The 10,765-nt window shown below is 41.1% G+C and overlaps 1 protein-coding gene across 1 annotated transcript in view; it reads left to right on the top strand.

The window, feature by feature from the left end:
• GADL1 (glutamate decarboxylase like 1) overlaps window positions 1-4,331 on the top strand; it is a gene marked incomplete at its 5' end in the record, with an annotated part of 152,348 nt that extends 148,017 nt beyond the window's left edge. The window contains one exon of the mRNA XM_084247508.1: window positions 4,099-4,331. Within this exon, the coding sequence (XP_084103634.1) occupies window positions 4,099-4,272 (174 nt within the window). The 3' untranslated portion in view covers window positions 4,273-4,331. The remainder of the gene's footprint in view (window positions 1-4,098) is intronic.
• Window positions 4,332-10,765: the final 6,434 nt, after the last annotated feature.

Raw genomic sequence — 10,765 nt, forward strand, 5'->3', positions numbered from 1 at the left:
TCCTGTCGGATTAGGACTGTTTCTCTGCTGTGACCAACAAGGGAAAATATCCAAGCTACCCGGCACTGGATTATGCCTGGAGCTTTATAAAAAGGAAATGCTTGATCTTTAAGTGCAAAGGTGATAAGCTGACTGTAATGGGAACATTCCTGGTCCCTAAATTGCAAAATCCTGGGTTCCTTTCAAATAAGCTTTAATTTGAATCCAAGGGAATCAGGCAGGTGAAAACAGTTTGAAAATTAAAGTGTTTTGGCAAAATATTTAACTACTACTACTAACACTGCTATGGCAGCTACAGCTGCTACTTGCTGCTTGAGTAATTAGTGATAGAGATTTAATGACTATGGGGCTTGGTTGATTTATGGCTTGCTTACATGGAAAAGCATTCATAGACTAGGAGATCTTCCTCTTGCCTAAGAGTAGTTACTTCTAGAAATTAAGCTTATGTTCATGTATGCATAAGTAAAATGCATGTCATACTGTCAACTACTTACTTACATGTAAGTCACATACAGTCATTTAATTTTTGAAAAAGTCAGTGACAAAATTTGGCCTAGAAATTCAGTTCCTGTGCCATGTGCTTTGCCCATAGAAGCTCTTTTCTAGGTATAAGGGCAGGAATGGCCACTGAGCAGGTTTTCTATGATCCAGCAGACTGGGTGAAGGAGGAGTCAGAGTCCTCAGTGGCTTTTTGCAGGTCTTTTATTGGGGTTCACCAGGCATACAGCAGGCAGGGGTGCTGGGGAGCTGGGAGGCTGGCAGTCCTCCCAGCCCCCAGCAAATCCTCACTCAATCTGGGCTCTCTGGCCTTCTACTTCTCTTCTCTCAGCTTCCGGTCGTTCTTGGCTTCTACTGGCGTCCCCGTGACGCTGTCCTTAAAAGCCCAGTCTCAGCCCAGGTGAATCCCATCTACCTATGTCCACACCCTACTCCAGGTGCCCACCATCAGGCATGCATTCAGGACCGCAGATCCGTCATCTAGCCTAATGGCGGGAGGGCAGAAAAGCCTGATACTTTTTACCTTACCCTACACTAGGCTATACAGAGCAAAGAAGTTAAAGATAAAAAATCTTTATATGAAAATATTCAAGGAACCCTGTTACTTTATCTTTCTTGTTCTAGTTAGAAAGCTTCTGGCTTGTTTACAGGGAATGCAAACCTGATACTCACTTTGATAATTGTCTTGTGATCCTCTGACCCCTTATGAGCTGGAATCAAAATTCTTATACTCTCCAAATATAAGGCACAGCATATAATGGGGGTGGGGAGTAGAAGTATTGAAAAGTAAACAGGAATAGACCATGCAAATTAGGCTTGAGCCAAGAACATGCCTATCTTAAATTTAAAATTGGCTGTAAGTCAGAGCCAGTTATACTCTGGGTACCTAGAGGAGGATGGAGATGAATATGAAGGGACTTTTTATTTAAAAAAAAAAATTACAGAACCACACGTTGTAAGCTCTAAAATTGATAGCCTGTGACTCTCCTGGCCAGACATTGTCCCTTGAGAACTAGATCTTCTAGATCTGATCAGCTTTCACACTACTGTTTTTTCTCATTCCTTCAGCTTACATTCAAGAGGTGACATGTTCTTTGAATTAAAAATAAATGTGCCTTTGTCATGAACCTAAGTCAGACCATATTTCTACTTTGTCCTGTAACCAAATAGGGGGATTTTAAGTTTAAATACAGGTGCTTGTGCATGCTCATGCACACTTACATGCACACGCAGACACGCCTACTTACAGTGCACTTAACCCCCATGCACATCCACATGCATACCAGAAACCCTGCCCCTGAAGTGATGAGGAGGGGTCGGGGAAAGCAAATCATCCTGGAGAAAAATGTGATGTATAATAGAACTTAAGCATTTTCACCTAAAACACATCTATGTGCATTTCTTTTGCCATCTTTTGATGAAAAGGATTTCTTTTCCCATCAAGTGAGGATTTCTGAATGCTTTCCAAAAGCAAATGAGGCTTTTCTTGAGTAGCAGTGCGATGATTTGAGGAAACTCCTGCGCTCTTGCATAAATGGTTCTCTTTGGGAATCATCTGGCACATCCACACAGGTTTCTTAAGTGGAATGAGCTCTTAGGCACCCTGGTAGCCATTTGTGTGCAGAATTGGGCTGGACTCTCAAGATTTATGTTAAAGCTTATCCAGTTTTCTTACCTCGCTTAACTTGACAGCAGTGTTTAGCAGACCCTTCTATCTTGTCTTTCCAAAGCCTGACTTTTCAGAAGGTACTTTTTTGGAACTCACCTTTTATTTGCTTGTTGTTTCACCAGATTTTGCAATTCTTATAACAAAATGGTATTTACACAAATATTTTGGGGAGAAAACTCAACTGATGCTCAGAGCATACAAATTCAAGGGTTTCAAATTCAAGGGTTTCAAGCAGACATGCAGAGGCATAATACAGAGCTCCCTACTAATTTCCAGTCTATTTTGCAAACAGACTGGAGGTGATGGTTGTTTAACCCTGTTTTTCTAATCTCTAAAGGGCTCACAATAAAATCTGTGACATGTTTCCAGAACTTTATAGAACCTGATGGTCCACATTTTTTCACTAACTTGACCTCTGACTTCATCTTTTTTTAACATCTATTTTTCTTTAAAGCTTATTACATCATCTTTTCTTTGCCCTCCTCTGGTTGGAGAACTCCTGCCCTTTACTTGGATGACAGTGTGATGGTGGTAAAAGGTGTGTGTTTTTCTGCTCCTATAGGCACAGTGGAAACCATGTTCTGTAAGGAATTAGGTTCTAAAATTAACACATGAGGAAAAAGGTATTTTGTTAAAATTGTCCTTGACTATCCCTTGAAGATACTGTGGTCGAATCCAAGACATGTCTTCAGAGATTTAAAACACCCAATTTTTTCACAAGCTTTGGAACAGATAATGTCGAGTGTCAGATGAAGTCATTCGGCTTGTCTTCAGGGGAGTAACTGACAAGAGATATACTTTAAGTGATGGGGTGGTCAGGACATGAAGGACTCATGGGAACTGAGATGGATGCCCCCTCACCTGAGGCTTTTAAAGCACATCTTGCCTGCTCTTACTGGTGCACACCTTCTTCCCTTCTGGATTAACAGTCTCATCTTCCCGAAAAGATGAGGACAAATAGTCATTACATTCCCTTTCCATGTATTCACATAGGACTCGGCAATTTTTAGAATTAAAACAAAATAGAAAATGGAAAGTCTCTGCTTGCATTTCCAACCAATAGAAGTGTGCTTTTAATTTTTTAATTCAGTGTTTCAAAATTCACTGCACTATGCTAAAAGTCTGTAACCTAGTTCTTGGGTGGCCACATTGCTTAGAAGACAGATTTAGCCATGTGGTTCTTGAATTGCACTAGTTTCTGCAAATGTTAAACTTTCAGAAACATGCATTTGGATTGTCAGGGTTCGTTCTTATGTTGGCCTAAACAATGGACTTCTTGATTTTTATGACTAACTTTACAAATCTTAGTAAAAGACAGTCTTTATATTTCATATGTCCTATGAATACACTCATATTTGTTAGTCTTCACAATGGAACTGCACCTAACATCTGTATTTGTGTTTTCCTTGGTACACTATCCATTTAAAACTGTTGTTTGGGTTTTATTTACCCATCTATGACCAATTTTCTTTATCCAGCGTGCCTGAATGGAGCTATTTGGTTTAGACCAATTTAGAAATGTAACACTGGACACTTTTGAGACTGCAATTCCTAAGGTCACCCAGTTAGTTGCAAAGGTGTTAGGATTACATAGCTTAGTTTCAGAAGGTGGGCTTGGAGTGAAACTCCCTGGTTTGAAATCAGGGATCTCCTAACTAAACACGAAACCCCTGGCTATTTTTTCAGTCTCCATGCATGTCAATTTTCTTCTTCCTCAAGGAGTTGTGAAGATTAAATTGATATAGCTTGAGCACTTGAGTGGGTCCTCGTATGCTGTAAATTCTCAGTAGATTATCATTATTCATCTTTGTTGTGTATGTGAGAACGGGATCCACAGCAGTGGATGCCAACATCAGATGACTGGTTAAAATGCAAGTTTAATTCCTAGATGTGCGGGTCTTTCACCTCCTCCCCTCCTCTCACCCATGCAGGTGGCTCCAGCCATCAAGGAGAGGATGATGAAGAAAGGCAGCCTGATGCTGGGCTACCAGCCCCACCGGGGGAAGGTCAACTTCTTCCGCCAGGTGGTCATCAGCCCTCAAGTGAGCCGGGAGGACATGGACTTCCTCCTGGATGAGATAGACCTACTGGGTAGAGACATGTAGCCATGGCTTTTGGTCCCCCAGAGGCCGGCAGCCCGGGCATCTGGGGACACATAGAGATTGCAGTTCTGGTGGGAAATAGGAAACATGCCACTTCCAGGCCCAGCAAAAGCAAAATGCTAAATGAATAGCGTTAATGATTCTTTAGCTGCCGAGGTACTACTGTCGCTATGAAGCAGGAAGAAGAAAATGAATTTGCGTTGTCTCTGGGACAGGGTCTCAGTATAGTGACTACCATGTGGGGCCTGAGTTCTAAGCTTTCATTGATCTTTAAAGAACATATAACTTATTAGTTTGAAGCAGAGGCTTTCTGAGTGTGGCCACTAGATTAGTAGCGGTATCACCGGGAGCTTGTTAAAAATGCAGATTCACAGTCCTGTCCCAGGCAGACTGAATCAGAAGATCTATGGGTGGGGCTCAGTATTGTATATTTTTATCATCCCTCCAGGTGATTCCAAGGAGGCAAGGGGAAATCTAAGAGCAAGAGATTTAGTGAAACCTTGTAATGACTGAGTAATCACTCTGAGGTTTGCTAGCAAAGGGATATCTACTCTTTCAGTGAGCCCCGAGCCAGTCTTTGAAAATACTCTGGCATCTGTAGCACAAATGTTTAGGGGCATCAGACATTTGTTAAAGCTATTTTTTTAAAAGAGCAACTATATAAGATGTTTACCTTATATAGACATATCTTTAATGCAGGCTGAATGTTTATTCCAAAAAGTTAAAATTAACCATGTTCTAATTTCTTAAATTAGAGATGAGGGTAAGAGAAACACTTTGTAGTCCTAATTAGCAACAGTCCTGATTCACTTCCCCAAAACACTTGTGTCATTAGCTGGGCATGGACATTAAATATGTCTGTAATTACGTGTTTTAGTTTGAGAGTCCCATTTCATATCTTGTTCTTGTAGGAAGTAACCAGAATGAAGTACAAGATTATAAAACATTCCCATTGTCAAACTTTGAAACATCGTATGGATTATTAAGTGGTTACATTGGGTGAAGAATCTGGGAACTATAGGTCTTTCAGTGCAAACACCTTCTCAGTTTCCCTGGGAATGGATGATTGCAGTTCTATCGCTGATCTTGGTCCTAGAACATCATTTGACTAAGAAACAATTCAAATGGGGTGCGGAGTTCTACAAGGTAAGATTATGAGTCTAAATAGAGCTCTGATTTGGAAGGCAAATGATTGAAGAGTGTTCAAAAATTGGACTTAGCATATTCAATGACCATTTCATACTACATCAACTTGAAACTTCAAAAGCAGATGTGTAATGTTTGCTTTTATTACATGTTTTCATTTTGGGGTATGAGGTTTCTCAGTATCTCCACTGTCAAATGATATTTTAATCTTCACTGAATTACTTCAATCTCTAGTGATAATCATGTGTGTTACATTTCTTATTGCCTCTTTGTTTTAATGTTTACATAAAATGCTCCTGACATGGATGTTTGCAATCATTTGGGTTTCATGAAATAAAAAGCAACATTAGCACACACTTAGTGGTGTTGACTTTTCTTTTCATGTCATCTACTCTTTGCTGAATTGTACCCTTACATTTTTAGGAGCAAATTGGGCTCCATTGGCATTTTAGCTAAATAACAGAGTAGGTTAGAAGCCATCTGATTTTTTAGTTAACACCTCGAATGACATGGAAAAGCTGTTATAGCAAAGGATGATTTTGTCTTTTTTTAAGTCTGTCTTCATCTACTAGGCAAGTGATAGGAAAATTGGGTAGCCACAGCTCAGCTCCTGCCATGCTTTTTTTTTTTTTTTTTTTTTTGAGAAATGAGATTTCTCTGGTCAAAAAAACTACTAGAAATTTTGAAAATTCTGTTTTTTTTTTTTTTCTTAAATAGCCTATTCATTTGACGTTCCTGGAAAACACCATTTAGTACATTGAGACAGAGATAAAAGGAATGAACATTATTAGTGAGGAAATAAGTGTTTTGGACAATTGAGGCCTGCCCCTACCCATGAACTGTGAGAAAGGTATAAAATATACTTTAGGAATGTGATAGCAGAGGGGTGAGGAAGGTGGGGCTTCATTCATTGGTTGATAACTTCCTGGTAATTGTGATCTTGCTTCCTTCTGTGGCCCTGGGAAGCTTCTGGAGGAGTGTAGGTGACTGCAGCTAAATCTCAGCAGGACTGGTGAGTGTTGGGATTTAGGCAGCTTTTGTAACAGATGGATGGTGACCTTCATCATGTTGTCAGGGACCCTGGATCCTTCTGTTTTTGTTTTGCCATCTTTAGAGATGGATTTTGTCATCAAGTTTTATTTATGGTTGCAATTTGAGCACTGTGACTCCATCCATCTCCTCCACATTTCAGGCAGCTATAGAAAGGAACTTTCCTCCTCGCTCTTCCATTTACCATTTTTCTCTTCAGGGAAGACTGGGAAGTGTAGTTTTTCAAAAGTTTGAGTTTTTTTTCAGTTAGCTATGTTGACATCCACCACCATATTTTGATGTCTACAACCCTATAAGCATTTCTATTAGTAGTCAAGGAAGATGAGACTAGACACAGGCAGGCCACTTGTAATCTTTGCCCCTGTGACCAGGGCATTGGGTGGCACCAGTTCTTAAGGGATTTTTTTCCTCAAAGAGCTCAGAAATTAACCAAGACTGATAAGGTTTGATTCCACTTAAACTGTTTGGAATCCATTTTGTCTGGTTCAAGTCTGTGTGGTTCAAGCTGAGCAGTAAGCTTTGCCCCGTTCACTTTAATCCCGCTAGAAATGAATTGATACAACCTGAAATGTCTTAATCCCCTTAACTCAATTAGAAAGTTTTGAACTGGGGGGAAAAAGAAAAAAAAAAATCTTTAATTCAATGTAACCTCTTCAGGACCAGTTTTATTCCTCTTAATTTACTCGGTATAATTTGAACTGGGTTGGTTCCAGTTTGAAGCAATTTTGTCACTGTCATCATCACATACCATTTGAGCTAGCTTGATCTTGTGGGAATTCAATGCAAGCAATTAGAACTGGTTTGATTTGTTCTAATTTGTATAGGATTCATTTTATACAGTTTAACTCAAGGAAAATTGGATTAAACTTGCTTAATCCAACTGTATGCAATAAAAACTTCCCTTTAAGAACAATCCCGGCTTTGGGGAATACACTCCAAAGATAGAAAACACACCTAATAGCTCAAAGGAAAATCCCAGTTTACACTGAAGTCAAAAGTGGAGAAAAATGAGTTCTCAATCCACATTGTTTTTCACTTCCTTCTTTACTGCCTGATACTGATTAAATGAAGTGTTGGATACCCAGACCCTTACAATAAAGGTCCATGGGAGGAGGAAAAGAAAAAAAATAAGTTTCCCGGTTCTTTAGTCTCTTAATTCTGCACGTGTAGTATTTGTCATTGTAAAATTCTACAAGTTTGGGGAGCCTCTAGTGCAGAAAATCAAGTGTTGTAATAACCGCTAACATTTACTGAGTCCTACTACATACCAAGTACTATGCCAGCTAGTACATTTACATGATATTTACGCCTCATAAAATTCCAGAGTCCATGTACTAAATTTCTCCACTTTGCTGTAGCTATATGGATAAGAGTCATGTTGAACTAATCTTGCGATCTCTTTTTGGTATCCCAGTTGCTTGACAAATAGGATTGGTTTTAGAGGTCAGTAACTTGATTGTCATAGCCCCTTTCTCAAACCAGACTAGTTTTTTTATGTACTCTTTTTATTAAAGTTAGAGGACAACACTAGAGCCTTTTGAGTTGATGTATTAAGAAATTTTAACATAGACGACAGTGGAGTGAGAATAATTCTTCTGAGTATTTAGCCATTGCTTTATTTTTCAAATTTCCTGGGTTCTACAACCACATAAACAAATGCTTACTTGACCATTCTACTCAGGTATCTCAAAGACCACCTCGAGCCCACCCTCACGTCCAAAACTGACTCTTGATTCCCTCCCCTTGCCCCCACCAATATACAAACCTCCTCAAGCCCATCCCTTTGTCCATATTTCCATTTCAGTGATTGGTTTGTGTAGGGTAAAGAAAATATCAGGCTTTTCCGCCCTTCCGCCATCAGGATAGATGATGGATCCTTGCCTGAATGCATGCCTGATGGTGGGCACCTGGAGTAGGGTGTGGGCATGGGTAGATGGGATTCAGCTGGGCTAGGACTGTGCTTTTAAGGGTGGCGTCACGGGGGGACGCCAGTAGCAGCAGCAGCAGCACCAGTAGCAGCAGCAGAACCTGAAGGAGAAGCCGAAGCAGAAGCAGAGAACGCCAGAGAGCCCAGATAGATTGAAGACTTGCTGGGGGCTGGGAGGTCTGCCAGCCTCCCAGCCCCCCAGCCAGCACCCCTGCCTGCCATATGCCTGGTGAACCCCAAATAAAAAACCTGCAAAACTACTGAGGACTCTGACTCCTCCTTTACCCGGTCTGCATAGGATCAGAAAACCTGTCCCATGTCCGTTCCTGCCCTTACAGTTTGCTTAACCAGATAGAAAATGCCATACTCGATAATTCGTGTATGATGCCTCTGTCTCCCTTTCTCCCCCACTGTCCAATTAATTATTAGGTCTCCTTGGATTTACCTCCAAAACACGCCTCTAATCCACCCATTGATCCCATCTCAATTGTCAAGTCCAAATTCTAATTTTCTCTCAGCACTACTCTGGATGATAACAATAGCCTCCTCACTGTATCCATCTAGGGATTCTGGATTGTCTAATGTACTCGCCAAACTACAATTTGATAGAAACAAAAATCCTATTTATCACTTAAAAATCTTCCATGACTTTCTGTCTGTGCTTAGGATTGACAAATGCCAGCTCTGCAAAAGACCATCAGAAAACCTGTTGATGAAATTAAATGAATTAACCGAACTGATTAGGGGAGCTCTGTAGAGGCAGGATTGATACCGAGCAGGTTTTCTATGATCCAGCAGACCGGGTGAAGGAGTCAGAGTCCTCAATGGTTTTGCAGGGTTTTATTGGGATTGTCAGTTACACGGCAGGCAGGGGCGCTGGGAGGCTGGAAGGCCAGCAAGTCTTCACTCTTGGCTCTCTGACCTTCTCACATTCTCTGCTCTTCTCGTGGCCCTGCTTCTCTCTCGGCTTCTGCTGGCATCCCCGTGACGCCGACCTTAAAAGCCCAGTCTCAGCTCAGGTGAATCCCATTTACCTATGCCCACACCCTACTCCCGGTACCTGCCATCAGGCATGCACTCAGGACCACAAGGATCCATCATCTGTCCTGATGGCGGGAGGGCAGAAAAGCCTGACATTTTTCCTTACCCTGCAAGCACACTGCCTGAGTCTGAGTGGTGTCTCAAGGGGATGTTGGGGCCTCCCTGGTGGTGCTAGGGGTTAAAACGCAGCACTATGAAGCTATCCACAGCCACTGCACCACGAGTTCGATCCCCGGTCAGGGAGCTGATCCACATGCCACAGCAGACCTCTCCTGACTCACCTGCTGCTCCCCTCAGCAGTGTATTTCAGTCAGTCTGCCTGTTCTGCTCCCCACTCTGTCTCTGGTGACCTTCTCACCCCCTGCACCTCTGGCCTGTACCCCATTTCTTGTAAGCATAAATCTTTAAAAAAAAAAGGGGCGGATGTTAAAGAAGGGTATTTACAGGTTTCAGGTGTGTGCTATGTGGTTTAATGACAAGATCTCATAAATTGTCTGGCTACTTGATGAACCATTTAGTGCTGGTGGGCACAGCAAGGTGAGAGTTTTGATGTAAGTCTTGATAAATAACACTGTTGTGTGATAAGTGAGCTGTTTCTGCAGGTGAGCATGCTTTTGTCCTGATGGGAGACATGAGTCAAGTGTTTGTCTGGATAAATTAGTTGGCAGGAATTTCCTAAAACAAACAGTAAAGTTATTCATTGCTTTATAGCTTTAACTTTCTGAGCAAGAATCTCCTGGAACAAACAGTTCAATCATGTTGACATATATGATCTCAGTTCTCAGTGTTGATGGTTAAGCTATGTGGAGGCAAGTGATTTCAATTCTCAGGCTAAAACTAAATTCTCCAAGTGGCCTCAGAGATTTACTTGCATCTTTTCAATTTCCATCCCCCTGTTGGGGACCAGAAAAGTGCATCTTCTTTCAGATCATACTTCTCCTCTTTCCCCTACTTGTCAAAACCTCTGAATATAGCACTTCCTATACCAAGAATACAATTTTCCCCTTCACATAACAATTTCTGCTGACAGTTCAGATCTCAACTTAATTCTGAGTTCTTTAGGGATGCTTACTCTGCCTCTCCTCCACCTATCCAGAAGGGGACCTGCAACTATATAAGCTCCGTATCATTTTCTTGAAATATATTGGTAATATCTCTACATTTTTAAAATTATAACTTTATAACTATAATTAGTGGGGACTAAGCACGTAGCGATTGCTCAATATATAATTAACAATAAGACAGGTTGGCAGCTAAGTACATTCATACTCCTTTGGAGATAAATGTTTAGGGGCATACTTGGATACATAAATGTAAAACAACTAACCCATA

This window comes from Talpa europaea (assembly GCF_964194135.1).
Source record: "Talpa europaea genome assembly, chromosome: 11".
NCBI classification, from domain to species: Eukaryota; Metazoa; Chordata; class Mammalia; order Eulipotyphla; family Talpidae; genus Talpa; species Talpa europaea.